The sequence below is a fragment of the Lynx canadensis genome, chromosome B3 (assembly GCF_007474595.2).
Source record: "Lynx canadensis isolate LIC74 chromosome B3, mLynCan4.pri.v2, whole genome shotgun sequence".
In the NCBI taxonomy this organism is placed as follows: domain Eukaryota; kingdom Metazoa; phylum Chordata; class Mammalia; order Carnivora; family Felidae; genus Lynx; species Lynx canadensis.
Window position 1 is genome coordinate 116,816,557 of NC_044308.2, and position 22,380 is coordinate 116,838,936.

Below are 22,380 nucleotides of genomic sequence, written 5' to 3' on the forward strand. Positions count from 1 at the left end.
TAGTTTATAATTAGGAGTCAGCGTCAGAGGTGTGTTCATCATACTACATTCCCAGGTCTTTTTTTTTTTTTTTTAAACAACAGAATGATGGGTTTATTTTTTTCCTACATTTTTTCTTCTGATTATTAAAGTTACATTTGCTCATTTTAGAAAACAAATAGTACAAGTACCAAGAAAAAAAAGAAAGCCCAGAAATTAGTCTTTTTTTTTTTTTTTTTTTTTTAGCATTTATTCATTTTTCAATGTTTATTTATTTTTGGGACAGAGAGAGACAGAGCATGAACGGGGGAGGGGCAGAGAGAGAGGGAGACACAGAATCGGAAACAGGCTCCAGGCTCCGAGCCATCAGCCCAGAGCCTGACGCGGGGCTCGAACTCCCGGACCGCGAGATCGTGACCTGGCTGAAGTCGGACGCTTAACCGACTGCGCCACCCAGGCGCCCCAGCATTTATTCATTTTTGAAAGGCAGAGAGAGACAGAGCATGAATGGGGGAGGGGCAGAGAGAGAGGGAGACACAGAATTTGAAGCACGCTCTAGGCTCCGAGCTGTCAGCACAGAGCCCAACACGGGGCTTGAACTCACGGACTGTGAGATCGTGACCTGAGCCGAAGTTGGCCGCCCAACCAACCGAGCCACCCAGGCACCCGAGCCCAGAAATTATTCTTAATCCAACTACCTAAAGACAGGCGTTGTAAATCCTTTGGGGGAACTTCTTTTGGCTTGTTATGTAACTTTTTTTTTTTTAAAAAAGCAAAATTTATAATGTATATACAATTTTGTTTGTAGTCTAGATTATTCCAGTATTGGACATTCTTGTCCCCAATTGCATTCCATAGGATGCACAATATAAAAATTGTTCTATTTTTTTAAAAAGTGAATCCATGGGTCTTATCAGTTAAGAAATCTTAGTTTAAACGTTTTTTTTTTTTTTGTGTGTGTGTGTGTAACCTTGAATCTACTAAAAAGTACTATTATGTCCTAAGGGAGGTGATACGTAGTGTGTCCCTGCCGTATTTAATTCTGGGACCCTTTTTTGCGGATTGATAACTTGCAGAATTTGAAGCACCATTTGGGGGAGCTGCCAAGGATTCCCTTCTGCCTAGGAGACATTTACTGGTTGTTCCCATTTCTGACACTCCCTTTTCCCTCGATCATATTTGGTAGGAAGTGGTTTCGTACCAAATCATATTTGATAATCAGCTGTGCAGTAGTAGATTACATCGTACAGTACTGATGAATACAATTTTTATGTTTTTAAATGAATATTAATGTACAAATTAGTACATGAAAAACATACACTTGCTCCACTGGTCTGGTCTGGTCTCTTATATCCTGGTGCCAGGCATGGAAATGCTCAGTGCCCCTGATGAGTGGGTACACTCCAATTTTCCTTGAAACTGTTCAGGGGCACCTGGGTGGCTCAGTCGGTTGAGAGTCCAACTTCGGCTCAGGTCATGATCTCGTGGTTCATGAGTTCGAGCCCCGCGTTGGGCTCTGTGCTGACAGCTCAGAGCCTGGAGCCTGCTTCGAGTTCTGTGCCTCCCTCTCTCTCTGTCCCTCCCTATTTCACACTCTCTCCCTCTCTCTCAAAAATAAATAAAAATTAAAAAAAAGATGTGTTCGTTTCCTGCACCTCAAACACCTTGTTGTGTTTCCTCTGATAATTCTGAGTCACCGTTCCCCTTCTACTTATTGCCTTTTACCCTACTTTATACCTCTATGTTTCTACCATTGGGCTCCTCAGACCTAGCCCTTTGGCATTATATTGCATATTACATAAGTCTAATCATGTTTAAGTGTAAGAGATAAACATTCACACTTAACTTCTTATTTTGCCAGCTGTTGAATCATTTCCCTACCCACCAGTAACTCCGCCACGAAACTTGGGCACCTTCTTTATTCTAGTCTCCCATTTCTGCCATCAAGCTTTCTGCCGAATTTTGTTGTTTCCTTCACCCTCCGCTATACAAAGGATCTTCAAGCTTTAATAGGACTTTGAAAAATAACTTTTTTCAGTGAACTTTTTTAGTTAGGCGGTAGGGTAGGAACCAAATGTTATTTTTCCTTTTGGTTCTTGCTCTGGCCTAACAGACACACTTTAAATTGCTTTCTTATCTCCAGATTCAAAGGTAATTTCATTTTATTATATAGGTTTTGCATTTTATAACTTCTTTACTCGCTTGGTTAATTTCAGGGTGTTTTTGAATCTACTTTGTCTCCATGAGTGGTCTCTTATTCAGATAGTGAACATTTGGAGAACAGGAACTGGATTTGCCAACCCCGTTTTTCCCAATCCTTCCTGCTTTTTGTTGAAGGGACAGAACAGAAATGAAAGAAGGGAAATTCCTCTCTAAAAAGTTACATGCTGATTCATAAATCTTAAATTCTACATGACCTTGCACTGAGATGTTTGTATGTGTTACAGGCTCGCTTCAAAGACTGAGACAGCCCTTCCATCTGAGATGTTACTTTTATGCAATGTGAGTGAACTTCAGAAAAGCCAGGAAGGGATGTAAAAAAAATAGTTTACCTTATTTGGTTGTCCTAGCTAACGTAATGTTCAGGCACTGTGAGGTTATAATTCTATTATAAAATAAGCTTCCTATTACATTCTGAAGTATATTTATGGGCATTACTAAAGAATATTTATGGGCATTCTAAATCTATATATACAACTTTATACACTATTAACATTGATACTTTCATAAATACTCAAATTTCATAAGATAATATTTCACAAGTACTAGTGGAGAAATGTAACAACATCCCATTTTGTAATATGGACATATTTGATGAGAAGTGCTACATCTTTTTGGTGAACATACCATATTGTGTTGTAAATTATTTCAGGGAAGAACTATAGTTGTTGGTTTTTTTGTTGTTGTTTCTGGGTGGTTTTTTTTTTTTTTTTCATTCCCACATCTTCTTATGTAGCCTCTAAACTATTCTTTATGCCCTTGGCACAAGGAAAGTTTCTCGTGTTGTTCCTTTCGTTTGGTTCCTAAAGAAATATTGTTCTTACTTCCTTACCACTCATTCATTTCTTGGAAAAAAATTATTTTTCCATTTTTCTGGTAGCTAATTCATTATACCAACTGGTAAATAAGGAAGATATCAAATGAGTACTTGTATATATTTTATCTGGAGTTTAGGGGAGAGAGTCATGAGTAGGGATTTGGAGGTAACTGCACAGGGATTATATTTAAAAGTTCAGGTACCTATGATGTCACCAGACCACACTGGCTACCATGCAGCTATCTCCTCACGTAATTCCATTATTTGGTCTTCATTCAGTTGCAGAGGCAACTGTGACCCAACCAAGTCAACAACACCCTGCTTTCCAGAGTAATATTTTTACCTGAGTATACTCGTGCCTACTATCTTATCCTAATGGATTCAGTGCTCCCATACGTCCTAATACTGATACCCTTTATAGCCCCTTCCCAAAGTATGAAGGGTGGTAAGAGAGGCCAGCCAAAGCCAAGGATGCCATTCTGGAATCACTAGCTGTTCAGTGGAGTCCACTAGCGATACTGAAGAGTGACCAAAAAGAGAAAGGCAAGAGAAAATGAAGAACATGGTTATCAGGGAAATCTGGAGAAGAGAGTTTTAGGGAAGAGGAAGGGGTCAAGATTGTGAATGTCTCAAGGAGCCAGAATCAGAAGGACTGTTTTTACACCTGTAGCTTCCCTTGAAGGGAGAGATTGTTTCCTCAAATACCCTCTAGCACCAAGCGTGTGGTCAATGGTCAGAAGGAAATTCAGAAATGCTGGGGATGATTTAGAAGAGAGGAGGAAGCGCTTTTTCTGGAAGATTGATGTCAGGAAAGGATGGCAGGTTACGTTGTGATAGACCTTGAGTGATGAAAAGACTTTCCCAGTAGGATTTGAATGCATCTTCTTGTTTTCTAGAATTTGCAAGAAGTCACCGAACTAAACAGTGGGGTTGGTTGCTAAGTGGATCTTCCACTTACGTTCCAAATAGTACGTAGAGGTGGAAAATTAAATGTGTAGCAAGGAAGTTTTTATACAGCGGACTCTTTCAACAGATGGAGGTGACATGCTATAAATTAGTATTGTTCCTCTATTCAAATCTATTGCTAATTTTACTGTATTCAGTGATGCTTAGGCAGGTTTGCTGATAATTAAGAGAATTGCTAATAATTGTCAGCATATGTTTGCTTTTCCATCAACACCAAGGAGTAGGCTTTAGGTGTTACAGATCTGTCATAATATTACACACATAGTTGAAATTTTTATTTTTGACTAATTTAACAAATGTAAAACATATGTATATTTCTACGTATGCTAGTCTGTGTCCAAAGTTCATATTGCACTGAAAGGGGTTTGATGCTATAAACAAGGATGGGGAGAAAGGGAGGGAGATGGGGCTGGGAGGCAATGAGAATAGGAAAGAAGGTCCTGAGGACAGAAAAAATCTGTTATTTAACTTAGTTGTCTGTCTTCAACTCCTTGGTTTTGACAGGTCATTAAACTGTGGGCACTCTCTCTCCCTATGTGCCCATCTCTATTTTGAAATTGACAGGAAACATTGCATTGTTTTATAAGACGTAATGGGAGTCTTGGCATTTCTTTTAAACTGCAAAGAAATTTTTATGAAATATAAGATTTTTTAAAACCCATTAAAAAACCTAGGAAGCATGTGAGATGGTTCCGAAGAGGAGGTCTGTAGTAGAGACAGCCAAGCCTGGGCATTTCCAAGTCAGTTCTATTTATTGTCTTTTAGGGCTGCCTTTCAGTTTCCTCCTACAATGGATAGAACTTCACATCTCCTAAAAAAAGACAGTTCTGCAACAAACTATTTTCTAAGGGAAATGAAATGTGACAAGAATGTCTTTCTTATCACCGTGGCATTAGTGCGTTGGCCTTTTAGAGACCAAAAGCTCTGGGAATGGTAGATTTATTTGGATTTCTGTGAGCTTGTGACAAATGTTGAAAGCATCTGATTTTTATAAGAATCTACTTAGAATTGTGCTTGATGCTAGTATATTCTTTGTTTGAAAGATAGTTCATTGAAATAAACAGCCTGCCCCACCCCCAGTTACAAAATAGCTCATAAATTCCAGCTTTGGTTGCCTAAAGATTTTTTTCTATGGAGATGGGCTGGAGGTTACTTTGCATTTTGGCTCAGTTGGCTGGTTTCCCTCCCATCTTAGGAGGAGCACTCCTTAAACCTCAGCCGTGGCCACATGGGCATACCCGGCGCCTCTGGAAGCAAGTTAGCACGTTATTCCACTTGAAGGCTTACAGTTGGAGAGGAGCATGCGGCGTTTTGAATTGTAAAGGAAATCCTAGCAGTCTGAGGGCAGAAGTATCTCGAAAGCTCAAAAGCCAGGTTTAATTAGGTGGCCGTGCAAAACCATTATTCCCCGTCACAAAAGCCGAGGAAGAGGAGCCAGAGTGAAAACAATTGGCGCTTATCGGCCGGCGGCCCGGCCCAGCCCATGAGCCCAGCTGGAGCTCAGCCGGCCCTGCATTCTGCAGGCAGCGTGCAGTTTTTGAAACTCCCCTCAATGTTCCAGCCTTTAAATAGCAGCGAGTCTTCTCAAACGATGCTGCGTACTGCAAGAGAAATTAAAGTGGCTGCCTCGGAGGCAGGAGGCCGACTAGCGAGCTGCTTAATTATCGTGGAAGTAAGTGCTTGTTACCGATGAGCGGAGTGCAGCGAGCGCGGGTCGTCCCCGGGGCGTCTGCCGTGATTTGTAGACAATGCAGCCCTGTCAGCGCAGTGCTGGTTCAGCAGCATCCTTCCAAACATGTATTTGGCAAGAATTTAAAGGCCACCTCTTGTGTAATCCATGGAGCCCTGGAAAAGGGTCCTCTGCCTTTATTTTCAGGATGTACGCAACCACGCGGGGTTTTGCACTCAGCATGCGTGCCTCTTGCCTCCCGACTGACGGGCTCACAAGGAAGTTGGTGTTCTTCACCCATCACCTGCAAGGATGCTAACACTTCTCTGTCGTCTGTCGGGGAATATGGACAGGTCTGTCCAGAGCAGCATTTTGTTTCTGGTGTCTTCGTAAATCAGCACCGGAGGGGCGGGTGGGGGGCGGGGGGAGAATGCAGCGCGTAAGGAAATGCAGGCATTTGGTTAATTAGTGGAATTATTTCTAGCTTCAAGAGTAGACTAAGGAGAGCTTGAGAAGGGGTGGTGGTGAATGCGGGATCCATCCCGAGATACTCCTTGTGGGGGTAAGTAATAAAGTGAGGGAAATACAGAGGAGTGCTAATGGGTATAATGGCTCCGGGAAAACCCTGCTTATTTTTCTCTCTATTGTATTTGCTCTTGCCAACTGTCTTAAGCATTTGTAAAGAACCAAAAAAAAAACAAAAAACAAAAAACAAAAAACAAGTAAGGATTTTGAGATACAGAAGGTGTTAAAAAGTGAGTATTGCAACATACTCGATAACGTAATTTTTTGTCTTGTTTAAAAATTGTACACTGCTTAATTATCGAACTCTGTTGGTTATGTCTCGAACTTCTGGTCAGCACAGTGGTGGGTTCATGATGCTCTACATTATTGGAGGTCGTTGGAGCCTGTGCTTGGTCTGTACTTGGGGTAGGAGCCTTGATGTCCTAGAACAAGATCTCCACGCCCCTCCTCTTACAGGAAACAGTTCAGTGAAGCTCAAGTATGAATAGTCTTTTAAAATATATATCATTTAAAATGATGGATGGTCTTGAATGCTTTCACTTTTCTTCCTTTCAAACCTGCTTTACTAAAAATATGGGCTGTGAACTGCAAACCACAATCCATTATTGAGTCTTTTATTTTCTTTCATGTGTCTGCTTTTAGCAGTTGCATATTTATTTTTAGATGTATTTATCAAATGCTAATCCTAATTGTCCTTCTCTTTTAGGGAAAGCATGGGATTATGGCAATCACAGAGTCCTCCTAATACAAGTTCCATTCATTTTTTTCTGAAAGACAGCTGTCTGTTAAAGTGAAGCAAAGGAACTATTGTGGATTATAATGTTTTGAAGATCTGGATTGTCAGAGGTTTGGAAATAAGGCATCATTTAACCTTTTAAATGAAAAAGATTAAGATCTCATGCAACTGCTATATTTTCTGGAAACCATTCTCCAAAAGGGAAGTGCACATTTAAAACTTAGATATGATGGTCCTTTGTACAGGGATTTGAGTCTGATTGCTTTTACATCATGACCAGCTTGAAACGGTCGCAGACGGAGAGGCCTGCTGCCCCCGAAAGGGCCTCGGTTGTCGCCACAGATGGCGCCCCCAAAGTCCACACTGACGACTTCTACATGCGACGCTTCAGGTCCCAGAATGGCAGTTTAGGGTCCTCGGTCATGGCTCCGGTAGGGCCCCCCCGAAGCGAAGGGTCTCATCATATAACCTCGACCCCCGGAGTCCCCAAAATGGGGGTTAGGGCTAGGATTGCGGATTGGCCCCCGAGAAAGGAAAACGTCAAAGAATCTAGCCGTTCAAGCCAGGAAATAGAAACCTCAAGTTGCCTTGAGAGCCTGTCCTCCAAAAGCAGTCCTGTGAGTCAGGGAAGTTCTGTTAGCCTCAATTCCAGTGACTCAGCCATGTTAAAAAGCATACAGAACACACTGAAAAACAAGACGAGGCCGGCGGAGAACATGGACTCCAGATTTCTCATGCCTGAAGCCTACCCCAGCTCCCCTAGGAAGGCTCTCCGCAGGATCCGTCAGCGGAGCAACAGCGATATCACCATAAGTGAACTTGACGTGGATAGCTTCGATGAATGTATCTCGCCCACATACAAGACTGGGCCATCACTGCACAGGGAATATGGTAGCACCTCTTCAATTGATAAGCAGGGAACGTCCGGGGAAAGCTTCTTTGACTTGCTAAAGGGCTACAAAGACGACAAGTCTGATCGAGGTCCAACTCCAACCAAGCTCAGTGACTTCCTCATCGCCAGTGGGGGCAAGGGCTCCGGTTTCTCCCTGGATGTCATAGACGGGCCCATCTCCCAGAGGGAGAACCTCCGGCTCTTTAAGGAAAGGGAAAAACCACTCAAGCGCCGTTCCAAGTCTGAAACTGGAGACTCATCCATTTTTCGTAAGTTACGCAATGCCAAAGGTGAGGAACTTGGGAAATCGTCAGATCTTGAAGACAACCGGTCAGAAGACTCTGTCAGGCCCTGGACATGCCCGAAGTGCTTTGCCCACTACGATGTCCAGAGTATACTATTTGACTTGAATGAGGCCATTATGAACAGGCACAACGTTATTAAGAGGAGAAACACCACCACGGGGGCATCGGCCGCTGCCGTGGCATCCCTGGTCTCCGGACCTCTGTCCCACTCGGCCAGTTTTAGCTCCCCGATGGGCAGCACGGAGGACCTGAATTCCAAGGGGAGCCTCAGCATGGACCAGGGAGACGATAAGAGCAATGAACTTGTATTGAGCTGTCCGTATTTTCGGAATGAGATAGGTGGAGAAGGCGAAAGGAAAATCAGCCTGTCAAAATCAAATTCTGGTTCCTTTAGTGGGTGTGAAAGTGCCTCCTTTGAGTCTACGCTTAGTTCCCATTGCACAAATGCAGGAGTGGCGGTACTTGAAGTGCCCAAGGACAACCTTGTGTTGCATCTGGACAGGGTGAAGAGATACATCGTGGAGCATGTGGACCTGGGCGCGTACTATTACAGGAAATTCTTCTATCAGAAGGGTGAGTAGAGCTCCTTTGCCATGATGTATGAAGTAGTTAGATTTGCTACAATTCATGCCTTTTTGCATTTCTGAGTTACTGCCTCTTTTCAGGCATAAAAGTGTATATTAAATATTAATGGTTTTTTTAATTTAGTGGATGTAATTATAGCCTTTGTAGAAAAGACTTGCTTTGTTACCTTGAGAGATAAATGTCATAAAGTTGAAAATATTTTAAATACAGTTTTGTTTTGTTTTTTTTTTAACTACAAAAACCATCTTAGTGCTGCCTTTTCTTAGCAGTCTTATGCTTAGTACAGAACCATTTCTTTTCTGCCTCAGTGTTCTCGTCAGGAAATGGGACTTATACATTCCTTTAACTTTGATAGGAATTTTAGTGAACATTGATTGTGTTATTTGGCAAGAGTCACAGAGCCAATAAGTTTCCCGCAGGAATCAAATCTGGGTCTTAACAGATTTGAGTAGAAAAGAGTCTGGAGAGATAAGGACCCTTAAAACATTGGTGACTTCCTTTGTAGTCTTTCTGGTGTTGGGGGGCGGGGGGTACATATTGCATACATTGTTGGATTGTAAGGCCCTGTGATTCATGGAACAGTAAGTAGTTTCAATGAAGTCTTGGGAGCTGTCATTGTTTTTGAGCCACGTTATTAATTGAAGAGTGAGTTTTAAGTCCTACGAGTGCCCAAGCTGAGAAACCAGCTGCTCACCAAGGGAGGACCTACACCAGTGGTCCATTAGCTAGGTCAGTAATCTCGGCAGCCCTGGTGAGTGGCCTCCCTGTATGCAGAGTACCGGAGCAGCGCTCTGACTTTCCACTTCCTGCTTTGGGGTTTTTGAATCTTACTTAGATTCATTCTTCCGAATGAAGTTCCGCTTCTAGTACTCGTCGTAACTGTGTTACATTGCTCACGTTAGAATCAAACTTCCCATGAGGTATTACATGATAGACCCTATTCAAGAGAGTTTATTGGCCAAAAGAGTCTTGTCTTGTTGCTAAGTATCTGTGTCCTCTAAGTATCTGTGTCATTGATATTTGACACTATGCTAATGAAGATCCCATTTTCATTTTTAAGCAATCTGTGTTTTCTCAGAATAATTTTATGGAGTTCAGATTTTAGAAATCACTTCTTCATTCTATACTGTCCGTTAGGGTACAAGGTTTTTCAGTGTTGCCATCTTAGCATTTGGGGCTGGATAATTCTTTGAGGGGGCTGGCCATCCTGCAGGCATTGTAGGATGTAGGAGGGGTCAGCAGCAGCCCTGGTCTCTGTACCCTAAATGCCAGTAGGTACCCCTCCCCCAGTTGTGATGACCTAAAATGTCTCCAGGCATTGCCAACTATCTCTTGGGAGGTAAAATTGTATCTAGCTGTGAGCCCCTGCTTTATTGTACCTGGGGACATTTCCCACAGGTGTTTCTTAGTTGTCTGTTGGTGGAGGCCATCTTGCCAAAAATGGATGCATCGAGTCCAACATAAGAGAGAACATATCAGTTATAATTTTACTTATGTAGTAGTAGGCACTTTTTCTTATTAGGCAGTATAATAATAGTAATAAACATTTTTGAGCACTTCCTATGTACCAGAAACTTTTAGTACGCATTTGACGTGACCTGCATTTTCTCATTTCAATGTCTAAATGCCCACCGAGGTAGGTACTGTTAAGGATGGCATTTTCCAGACGAAAAAACTGGGGCTGAAGTGGTTAAGTGAACCTAAATGGTTCAGCTGATGTGAGCTAGTGATGTGGGAGCCAGGATTCCACTTCTGGTGCATCTCACCAGCGTAATGTCCTTAACCATCATGTTCTTCTCTCTACTATATTAGACTGTAGGGAAGGAGTATGTTTTTCCATTTAAATCTGGTAGAAATTTGTATGGGATAAAAATTTGGGCATCTGTATTCCAGAGGAATCCAGATCATAACACTTCATAAATTTAAAAGCCACTAATCCAAAGTCATTTCTGATTTGAAGCATGGAAAATACCCTCTTACCCAGCAAGATTGGGACTTGTTAATTGAAAATACCAGTTAAAAGTAGGGAACCTTTAAAATGTTATACATGCTTAGAATGTTTTATTTTCACTCCACTATAAAAATGTACTCGGCAAACTCTTGTGAGGCCAAGGGCTTTTCTTTGACAGTGATTCCACTATTTTGAATTTTACATTGCCTTAAAAGTATCAACCACAAGGGCTACAACAGACCTTAGCAAAGCAATCCAATCTTGCAGAATCTTAGGTTTCATTTTATTCCTCCTTTTTTATAGTTGTCTTGCCCACATCTAATCCAATAGCTTTCTTTTTAGTGACTTGCTGTTATTACGTCTTTCCAGAGCCTTCAGTTTAGTTTTTAATAGAAACAAGATTTATCTTTATTAGTACTCTTATTCCATGAGTTTCCATAATATTTAATTAAATTTCATCATTACAGTAACAAGTCGACTGGCATAAACAGGTTTGGGAGGGCACAGCCGACTCTTCGTCAGCATGAAGTCCAGCCGGTGGGAACAGAGTGTGCGTGGCCCTGGAGAGGGCCTGCCCGAGGCCTGGGGCATTCGTCATTTTGGTGCGGGCAGGGAACTCAGCAGGAGTTAATCCAGGAAGTCAGTCCAATGGGAGGCCGTTTTGGAGTGCCCGCTGTGTTTTCTTGGGCCACACAACTTAGAATTTTCAAATCGGGCAGGTCATTTGTCACGGTACGGTGATATCTGACAAATTATGGCTCTCAGTAACCTCATTTGACGCTGCAGTTAAGCCCCGAAAGTGTAACTGTGTGTTAAAAAAGTTAGGTGATCGCTATACTTAGTCACCCTATAGATTATAGTTAGACAAATAATTCTCTTATAATTTTTACTACACAGCTTGGTGCGCTGGGATCAGCGCAGTCATCGTTTTTTCCTAATTTCCTAATCGGAAACTGGAAGCGAGTTGTCTGGTTGAAGGAGTACATCTGCGTCAGATGTAGGTTATCTTCTAGCAGCGGAGTGTGGCGGTACTGACCTGGCTGTCACTCCAGCCTCTTCATCACCAGATATTTTCCGTTCTGCTCTTTAATGCATTCCTGACTTCATTGTGGCTAAGTCTTGGCGGGGGGGCGGGGATTCACTTCAGTGAAGGATGCTCGGCCGTTGACGTTCCATGTAAATTTTAATTCTATTTGGCTCATGAAACTGCAGTCACTTTTTCTGATGTCACACTGTTTTTAAAAATGTCATTATTTTGCAAATTTAGACTTGAGGATATTTGGCTCCACCAATGTAAGCCATTTCCAGTGCTGGAAGGAGGCTGGACCGATGGAGGAAGGAAGCCCACTGTTTGCACTTACTCAAATAAGCACCGCGCCATCACGGTGCTGCCCCCCACCCCTCTCTCTTGCCCCCTCCTCTCTGCTGGTTTGCTAGTGCGCGGGACTCACCGAAGGTTAAATGACACTAATAGCATCGTTAACATTTATTGTGTTACTAATTGTGCTTTATGCGGACTCGGACTTGGTCATTTAATGCTCTTAGGACCCTGAGGTGAACGTGTCGTTGTGCTAAGTCCAAGTGACACAACCAGGCCTTCCTGGAGAAACACAAAGTAGGCAGTAGGATAGCATTAAAATTAGTCGGGTCACCTCCCTTCTGAGTCCGCGTAGGTATTTTGTGTTTAGTTTTTATGTAGCTACTATGATCAAAATACCAAGGGAGTTTGTAAGCGGAAGATACTGTTAAAGTAGTTACCCTCGTGGCTTGTTGAAGAGGAGACTTTTCCTAGCCATCACTCACTTCACTTTTCTGTGGTCATACGGGACTTTTCCAATCTTGCACTGAGTGTCTAATTGTCCACGAGGCCCGTCCTTCCTGAATCTCAGTCAGGGTGATGCATATATGGAAAAGAGTGGCCTACAGGCTGCCTTGGCAGTGGTGTTTCTCACTCCATTGGTCAACAGTGTTGATTGGCTTGTCTCTGTGCCAGGTGGGATGTCCCTCTCAAAGTCCAGTGACTGGAGATGTGTGGTGGGGAAGGGCCTCCCCCTACTGCCCAGTGCCCAGGAGAAACTGCCATTGTCAGACCTGAAGCTCACCTAAGAATAGTTTCCCACTCCCGATGCTTGTGTACCTAATTATTCTTCTGATAACGTTAAGCCATCATATTTGATGGTTTTTATCGTTTCCTTTCCTTGCCCTCCACCTCCACCTTTCCTCACCCCACCACACACACACCTGTTTGCACACATGCACACACATGCATGAGCACACACACACAAATCAGTTCCAGCAGAATGCTGGGCCCCAGATCTATCAGTTGGTCATTGGAGTTCAGTTGTTACTGTAATACCCAGTTTTCTTTATAAGAGAGTGAGAGGAAAATCATCAACCATTTGTTAGACCAGCATCAAGTAGCAGTTCTGGTGGATTATGGTGTGGATTATACGTATAGATCATCATGGACCACCATACAGCAAAGCTTATTAGAAAAATCTGTGCTTAGTTTGTTTTTTTAATCCTTCTATAAGTTGTGCAACATTAAACTTGACACAAGTTGGGATATCTTATAATTCAGATTTCTTTAAGGATAGTTATGCTGTTTAGTGTTTTGATGTGGATAGTTTTATTCTTCAGGGAAGTGATAAGCCCGAGTCAACAAGTCTGCTTTACTGAACCATGTTGTGCTCTGTGTTCTTGAACTTCACAGTCAATCTGGGCCAACATTAATGAGGAAAGATTTTATCCATGTATAATAATTCATTGTTTTAATATCCTTGTGTTTTGTCTTGACTGAGATCACGTAAACTCTTATATGATTGGTCTAAAGTTAGATCTCTAATTAGGTGACCCTTTCAGGGAGATTTGGGGCACTAAATTTTTTCTTGAGCTAACGCAGGAGAGTCATTTGCTGCCATCTTTTTATCTGCTCAGGGCTTCCAGAAGCCAGGAGGCCATTAGGTATGAAGGTTTGTATGTTTGCTCCTTTGAAAACAGTCCTCCTCACCTTTCTTGGCTGTGATCTCCTGAGTTTTAACACAGATTCACAGATTCTGAACTCTGCTCCACAAGGCATTGAGGATTCCCTAGTACCTGAGTCATCTCCGCTCCGAGGAGTGTGGAAGTTGGTTAAGAGGGTACGTGCCCCAGATACTCCTCCCTGTGTTTTATTTTTAAATCAAGATAAACCATCAGAAGGCCACATTTGCACAAACACTTGACCTTATTCAAGGTCATCTTTTTAAGAGCCAGTCATATAAAAACAAAATTTGCTGTTGCAGTAAAACTGGCGTTGAAGCATTGCCCGTTATGTCATTCTTTGGCCCCTTTGGAAAGTTCCATGTGAGAAATTTGTTTTAGGAATTTGATGCCAGGACCTGTTTTCTGGTAGCTACCAAATGCCTGCTTTCTGGGGATACGTATATTTTATTGGTTTGCTTATTTTGTTTCTTTGCTGTGTCCTCTGTTTTAACTTCAACTCCCAAGACCAAATTTGATTCTCACATATACAGCCTTTATTACTAACACATTTGTTTTCACTTGCATCTTTTATTTCTGTTTCAGTAGCATAATTTATGTATTTCCTTTATCATTAATGACCTCAAAAATTTCTGTTTGGAAAGGATAATTAGCATACATACATTTCTGTCCAAATGCAACCCCTGTCTTCCCGGCTTTCTCCTCTGTTCTGGCTTCCTTTCTCCCCCGCTGTCCCCAGCTTCCACCTGGATGACTGTCGAGTTGGCAGTGCAAAGCCCTGCATACAAATGTTGACTTTAGTTTTTCCTCCCTGAACAAGCCTCCCTCAGCACCTCCCTCTTGCTAGAAATGCCACTGGTATCGTCTGTCGCTTGGATTTGAAGCATTGCAGTCTCTTTCTTGCCTCATCTCCCTTAAGCTCCCCCTCCGATCAGCTGGCAAGGCCCCCTGAGTCCTCCTGGGACTCTGCTAACTTCCTGCTCTCTGTGTCCTGTTCCCAGTGCTACAGCTGTACACCCTCATTGCCTCTCGCCCAGGTTCTAGCAGAGGTGTCTCAGTCTCTCCATCTCTGTCTAGTCTGCCCTACTCAGAATCCAACCTCTTGCCTTTGCCAGATACAATCTAACCTGGCAACAGCGTAAATTTACATCGTATTGTAAATCTAATCCTGTAACGAATATACTGGGTAAGTCGAGTCCTCCAAGATGCAGATGTGACCCCCTGACAGGAAAAAAAGAGCAGAATTGAACAAGGGGAGCCTCAGACCACAATGCAGATCTAGCAAAGTCATGGTCAATGCAGTGGAGTGAAGAATAAGCTTTAGAGGAGGTCCTGTGTTGGGCAATACTGGCCAGGTCCTCTTACCCCCAGCATGCCCAGTTTGTGGATGGGGGCTGCCCAGAAAGAGAGTGGCTGGGCTGGAAAACTGAAGATTCAAAGATGCTACAGCCAGAGTCTTTCAGCTATAATTGTATTTCTTGCGGCTCATTTGGTTGCAAGCCCTTTCCGGAAGGGAAAGTGCCGCTCATCTGTGGCTGCTATATACACATGAGTGCCTACATGATGCTTGGCAAGGCTTTGGGCACTGGAGTGGTAAGCAAAACAGACCACCTTCATGGAACTTACATTCTGGTGAAGGAGACCGACAATGAATAAGTCACATAAAGGATACGCATGCTTATGGTAAAAATCAGTAATATAGAAGTGGAGAAAGTAATCCCTCTCCTAGTTCCAGTAATTTGGCTTGTAATCTTCTATGTTTTTTCTTACACACACACAAATTCATTATCCCGGTTAGTATTAATAGGAATGTTCTTCATATTTTTAAAGTAGTTGTAAAAATCAACAGGTACACATGGGGCACCTGGCTGGCTCAGTTGGTATAGTGTGTGACCCTTGATCTAGGGGTTGGGAGTAGAGCCTACTTGAAAAACAAGCACACATTTGTATCTTTATTCTTTGATTCAATAATGGTATTGATTATGCCTCTAGTGTGTGCCAGCTACAGTGCCCGGCAGAGAACAAAAGCACATGTACCTGTCTTCATGGTGTTTACAGTCTGCCCTTGGTGACCTTGAGACAAACAAGAAACTATCAAGCATTATTTTTTTCCCCCCAATTTCAATAAATATTTTTTGAAAATCTACAATTTCTTTGTTCCACTTGCCTGGAGTCCATTTAGATGGATGGTGGAAACTCCGAATTTATCCGCCATGTCTTTCTTTTGTAATTTCAGTTTCTTTTTCATTTTGTTCTATATTTATCAATTTTATCTCCCAGAGAGGGGATTGGTATACACCTGTCTGCATTCTGTCATCTAGGCCTGCCATTTTATTTCAGCCAGTTGTATTTTTAATCCCCAGGATCCCACTAATTTTGTTTTTTTGCAGTTATTTTTCATAATTGCTCATCCTTACTTTTATATACCTCACCTCTCTCCATTGCCGTCCATTAGAAATTTCTTCTCCTGAGAAATGTTTGTTCTGTGTTTCTCATTTTTCTCTGTTGTGCTCTTCCTGGTTTTGCTTAGTCGTCTGGTGGTCAGAGTCCTGGGAGGACCGGTGTGGATGGCAGGCCTCCCCACAGTGCTGTGCGTCCCTTTCCCCAGCAGGCTTCCCTGGACGTGGACAGGGAGGACTGAGGGCTGGCACTGGAACGGCAGTGAGACCTCCTAACGTGCAAATGTCCCTGTAGCGTGAGAGGGCGGTGACCATGGTGCAGGATGGGAACCGTGGGTGCCAGAGCTGGGCCAACTGTATAGTGCTCCGTTTCTGCATGGAGCTGCCTTTCCTCCTCCACCCTGGCGCAGTGCGTGTCGTGTTCTCTTCCTCTCTCAACCTCCTGGCAGGCTCCTGCCTGTCATGGGTTTGTGATGCTTGAGTTGCCCCCTGCTCCCCACCACTGCCCCAAGTCACCCTGTGCCCTTGTTTCTACGATGTTCCTAACCAGCCTAAGCACTCCTTGAAGGCAAAGTCCCCAGATTAGGGAAGCTCAGTAAACGTTCCACAGTTGAACGATGTTTGGTGCGGATGTGAAGTCTAAGATTTATTGAGTCGAGTGTATCCTGTATTTATAGCTTCAGGGAGAGGCTGTGAGGGCCCTCTGTGCGCATGACCTTGTGTTCTACTGCAGACGCCGGTTAATATGTTGCAGTTCCTTTTCCGCTCTTTTCAGGAAATGAGACCACAAACGAGTCTGTGTGTGGTCATGGTGGTTTAGTGGAAATTAACCAGGACCACCAGGTGATCCCCACAGGCCCAACACACCGGTATGGAGACTGAACTTTACTAATGTAAACTGTAGTAGACACAACTGATAGATGCCAAAATCAGTGGGTGACAGTTGGGGAGAAGGATTGGCATAATCTCAAAGTGTATCCCAAAGATACTTGTAATGTACTGTCTGGCAGGTGCCATCTTAATGGAGTGAATCCAAGTCCATTATCATGAACCCCATGAAGTGGTGGTGCGCTGAGGTTACATCATTTCTGTGGTTCTCTTGCCCAAAGTACATAACTTCAGTCCAATCACGTGATACCACCAGACAAACCCAGTTGATTGGTAAGTACTTTTCAAAGGTGTCAAGGTCATGAAAGACTGGTAAACACTGAGGAACTGTGACAGACTACAGGGGACTGTGGAGAAATAACTAAGTACAATATGGGATCCTGAATGGGATTTCGGGACAGAACAAAAAAAGGGCATAGTGCGGGGCGCCTGGGTGGCGCAGTCGGTTAAGCGTCCGACTTCAGCCAGGTCACGATCTCGCGGTCCGGGAGTTCGAGCCCCGCGTCAGGCTCTGGGCTGATGGCTCAGAGCCTGGAGCCTGTTTCCGATTCTGTGTCTCCCTCTCTCTCTGCCCCTCCCCCGTTCATGCTCTGTCTCTCTCTGTCCCAAAAATAAATAAACGTTGGAAAAAAAAAAAAATTTAAAAAAAAAAAAAAAAAAAAAAAAAGGGCATAGTGGAAAAACTGGTGAAATTTGAATAAAATCTTTAGTTAATGGGATTGTACCAATGTTAATTTCCTGGTTCTGGTAATGATAATTGTACCGTATGTAGAATTGGAGGAGGCTGGGTCATGGATATATGGAAACTCCCTGTACTGTTTTTGCAACTTCTCTAAGTATAAAGTAACGAAGATGAAAGTAAAAAACCAAAAACCTCAGGTGAAGTCAGTTACTGGAAGCTACCATAGGAACCATCCGCATGAAATCTAATGCTTACCCAACTTGCTGTGTCGAAGTGCAGCAAAACCACCACCATGCTTACAGATTTCCATATTCCAAAGAACTTCTATACTCTGCTGTCTCAAGGAAGGAAGGGATCTTTAGCTCTGTTATTTCAGGACAACTTGATAACACAAAATAAAAGCCTGTCGCCTGTTTTCCAATGCATACCTCATTATAACTGTAGACACCCAGTGAGCCCTTAATTGTGAGCTCCAAAATCAGGTGCTCCAGAAATACTTGCTCTGTTGTATCAGTTCCTTTCTTCAGCTTTCTGATGGAGCCGCTCCTCTGTACATAGTGGCCATTCATCTGAACTTTAGGGCAGAGAGAGATCTCTAAGTGCATTGGAGTCAACTTAGAAGCATTTGATGGTAGAGAAGCATCAGCAGAAGCCACATCTGTTACCTGGTAGACAGCATGTGTGTGGGCTGTGCCGTTTTTTTGAGACACACTGCGTTGTCTCTGACCTGCTGAGCAGTGGTGACTTCTCCCTTGACTGCATTTGTTGCTGTCTCTGAGGGACGTTATTCCAGATCCTTCAAAAGCATTTTTATGTAGGAAGATGCCTTGCAACAATATCCCTGGTAAGGAGGGACAAAGGATGTTTTAAATATAAAAAAGTGTAGTTATACACAGGTGTTTCATTGTTAATTTCTCTCATTTGAATGCTATATTTTTTTCTGAGTTGGCATTTGAATTAGTGTTAACATGAAAAGTAAAGAATTACACTAGTATGCACCCTTTAACTTTAAAGTTTTTTTTAACACCCATTGGCCATTTGCAAACCAAATACATATTTTTATACTTTAAAAAAATCTTCCCATCATAAAAGTTATATATATATTCGTCATAAAAAAATTAGTAACTATAGAAAATTAGAAAATTAATCTTACAGGATTGCTAGTGATTTTGTCTCATCTTTTTAATACATTCCTATTCATGTTTTCAGTAAGGTAGAATCATTAAATACAGTTTATATATTTCTTCATCGTTCTGTATTTGGCTGTGCCATCATTTATTTAAAGTTTTCCACCTATTGCAAATTTCAGTTTTCCAGTTTTTTAATTTTTTTTTTTTTTTTTTATTGAGAGAGAGAGAGGGCATGAGTGAGGGAGAAGGTCAGAAGGAGAAAGAGAAAGAGAGAATCTAAAGCAGCCTCCACACCCAGCACAAAGCCCCACATGGGGCTCCAGCTCACAAACCATGAGATCATGACCTGAGCCCAAATCAAGAGTCACTTAACCGAGCAGCCCAGGTGCCCCTAGTTTTGCATTATACATATTGTTGACATCAGATGTTCCTAAGTGTCTCTCCCGCCCACCCCCACCCCCCACCATTGACCTATTTGGCAGTTTGGCAAAACCTATGGATTCTTGGAATAATGTTTGTTTTACTCAAATTAGAATAATGTTTTTAGGGGCAGCTCAGCGGGTTAAATGTGTGACTTTGGTTCAGGTCATGATCTCATGGCTCGTGAGTTTGAGTCCTGTGTCCGGCCTTGTGCTGACAGCTCAGAGCCTGGAGCCTGCTTGGGATTCTGTTTCTCCCTCGCTCTCTGCCCCTCCCCCACTCTCTCTCTCTCTCTCTCTCTCTCTCTCTCTCTCTCTCTCTCTATCTCTCTCTCTCTCTCTCTCTCTCAAATATAAATAAACATTAAAAAATTTTTTTAAAGAATGTTTTTAAATACATAAGATAAAAATACAAAGTGTTTAAATACAAAATGTTTATTTAAAATTTAAATGTTAAAAATGGTAAAATACAATAGTGTTTAAAATTTTGTAACATAGCAATAAATGTGTTTCTTATGCATTATTAAGAAGATCTAGTATTGGGTCTGATAATTTTCAAAGTAGTGATGAGCATAACTGATATTTTGATATGCCTGCAACAACTATAATGTGATATGAAAATATCAGGGTTTTTTTTGATGTCAAAGTCACATGTACAGCTAATATTACTGTAGTATGTTGCCTGCATTTATAATGGACAGAAATGCTACATTTCATTTAACAGCTGGTGAAAATAAAAATTTTTTTTTTCATTTAAGTTCATGGGCCCCCTGATTTCTATCTATAGATAAGATTAGAAACCTCTGGCCAAATATAAATGATCTTGTTATGTAACTTCCCCCACATACCCAGTTATTTCCATAAGGTAGACATCTGTAAATCAAATGCTGTGGCCTTTGTGGGGACCTTGGTTTTTATTGCCGAATTGCTCTTAAGAAAGCTGAGCTCAGAGGGGCACCTGGGTGGCTCAGTCGGTTAAGCGTACGACTTCAGCTCAGACATGATCTCACAGTTCATGAGTTCAAGCCCTGCGTCGGACTCTGTGCTGACAGCTCAGAGCCTGGAGCCTGCTTCGGATTCTGTGTCTCCCTCTCTCTCTCTGCCTCTCCCCCGCTCATACTCTGCCTCTGTCTCTCTCTCTCTCTCTCTCAAAAATAAATAGAACATTTTAAAAAATTTTAAAAGAGGGGCGCCTGGGTGGCTCAGTCGGTTGAGCGTCCGACTTCAGCTCAGGTCACGATCTCGCGGTCTGTGAGTTCGAGCCCCATGTCAGGCTCTGGGCTGATGGCTCAGAGCCTGGAGCCTGCTTCCGATTCTGTGTCTCCCTCTCTCTCTGCCCCTCCCCCGTTCATGCTCTGTCTCTCTCTGTCTCAAAAATAAATAAAACGTTAAAAATTTTTAAAAGAAAGCTTAGATCAGAAAGGTCTGACTAGTATGTTTAAGCTTGTATAGTTGAACATTTTCTTGCCTACTTGGAATATTTATAGCATATATTTTTTAATATTTATTACAGGCCCAAAACATTTTAATTTCATCACTAATGAGATTGAATTTTCAAAAATATAATTACTGGCTGTTTTTCAGAGATAGTGACCAATAACCCCCCCCCCATTTTGATTGTTACTCTTTATTTTCCTCTTGTTTCAAATAGAGTTTTCTTTGAGCTTTTTTCCCCTTTAATCATTTTGCTGCAGTTTATTAATGTCAACATAACTTTGTATTAAAGTCTACCTTTTATTGGCAAGTTAGGGGGCTAGTATGGGCTGCTTAGTGTCACATGCTCTTTTGAGCGCATTTGTGCTTAATTTTGGCAAGTTTGTCAAGTAGACCACCCTACTTTTTAAGAGCTACCTGTGAAAAAAAGAATTGGAACTTCAGAGCACTGTGTACTTTGTAAATGTGCACAATTACTCTTATGCAACAATAATTATAAGCTTAGTGGAGTGCTTTGGGACAGAATTCTGGCATGTGGCCAGTCCTGTGTAAATGTCCACATCCATTACTATGACCTGCTTTTGATTATGATGCAAAGTCCTGGGCTGTTTAGTTCTCATGGAACCTCCGCCCTTTATAATTAGGATGAGCCCTTTGGGGACCAGAGACTGAGAATCTCTGAGTGGTGCGCTTCTCGGAAAGAGCCATTCTTCAAAAAGTTGGCCTCTTGTTACCGCTACTTTGCCAAGCCTATGTCTCTCATTTTAAAAGCAGAATATGCTGCTGTTGTTTTTCTTCTTTTTTTAAAATTCTCCTAACTTTAGATCTGTCTTTTCTAACCTAGTTATTAGTCTTATTAAGATGGATAAGTTGCACGAAAACAAAACATCTGAACAACTTAAACCCAAGAGGCAGAGATGAGCCGCTCTGCAGAAGCATGTGGTCCAGTGAGCAGGCTTCCTAGTTGCACCCAGATTCTCCAGTAGAAGTGTCAAGGGTCAGAGTTCAGGTCGACTGCACTAACAGTGGCACACTTGCAGCCCACCCAGTAGACTGCAAACAGTGGCTTAAAATACTGAACATGGAGAAATAGTTTCAGTTGTCAATGGTTCCATTCTCTGACCTGCTGACATGTAGGGAGGCCCAGGTCTGTCAGCTCAGCACAACTATCTTGAGTGCCTCCTGCTGCAGGGACTTAAGGTGCCTTTTCTAGAGAAAATGGGAGGGTTTTCGCTTTTCCTTCTGCGTAGACAATTAGGGTGACTAAGGTTAGAATATGAACATTTTTGTGACTTCAGCGTATATTGCTAAGATGCTTTCTAAAATGGCTGGAATCAATTCACAGGGCCACCAGCAGAGTATGAACGTGACAGCTCAGCTCGGCCAAGCACCAGTTTTCACTTCAGAGATGTTGTTGCTAGTTTGTTAGGTGGGAGATAGCAGCGAAGTTTCTTTTGCTTCCCATGTCTTCGATTCGCGTTTATCACATCTAATTTCCCTATTTAAATTTCTAAGTTGACAACTTTAAGGAAATATTTTAAGTTTACAAATTATTTCTAGAAAACAAAAATGTATTTTTGTTCATATTTCTACACAGTGCAGATTATGCTGATCTCCCTAGGGAAATGCACAACTGAAATTGTAATACAAAGTCTGCAAGTATGAAAACCACAGGAACAGTCCAGAAAGTGCTGGTTGAAACCCTGTAACTCTTCTGATTGTATTTTCCTTTCCTCCTTTACAGTTAAAATACCGGGGGGCCCCCCCCCCCCCCCCGCCCCGTATACACTTGTTTTACACG

At 42.3% G+C, this 22,380-nt stretch overlaps 1 protein-coding gene across 12 annotated transcripts in view; it reads left to right on the forward strand.

Annotated features, from left to right (window-relative positions):
* SIPA1L1 (signal induced proliferation associated 1 like 1) overlaps positions 1-22,380 on the forward strand; it is a 362,478-nt gene that overhangs the window by 225,963 nt on the left and 114,135 nt on the right. For 10 of the 12 annotated variants that reach the window (XM_030319459.1, XM_030319461.1, XM_030319457.1 and 7 more), the window contains one exon: positions 6,883-8,682. In XM_030319459.1, coding sequence (XP_030175319.1) covers positions 7,185-8,682 — 1,498 coding nt within the window. In that variant the 5' untranslated portion in view covers positions 6,883-7,184. Of the gene's footprint in view, positions 1-5,858; positions 6,005-6,882; positions 8,683-22,380 lie in introns of all 12 variants that reach the window. The other 2 variants (XM_030319465.1, XM_030319464.1) reach the window with 1 other exon arrangement.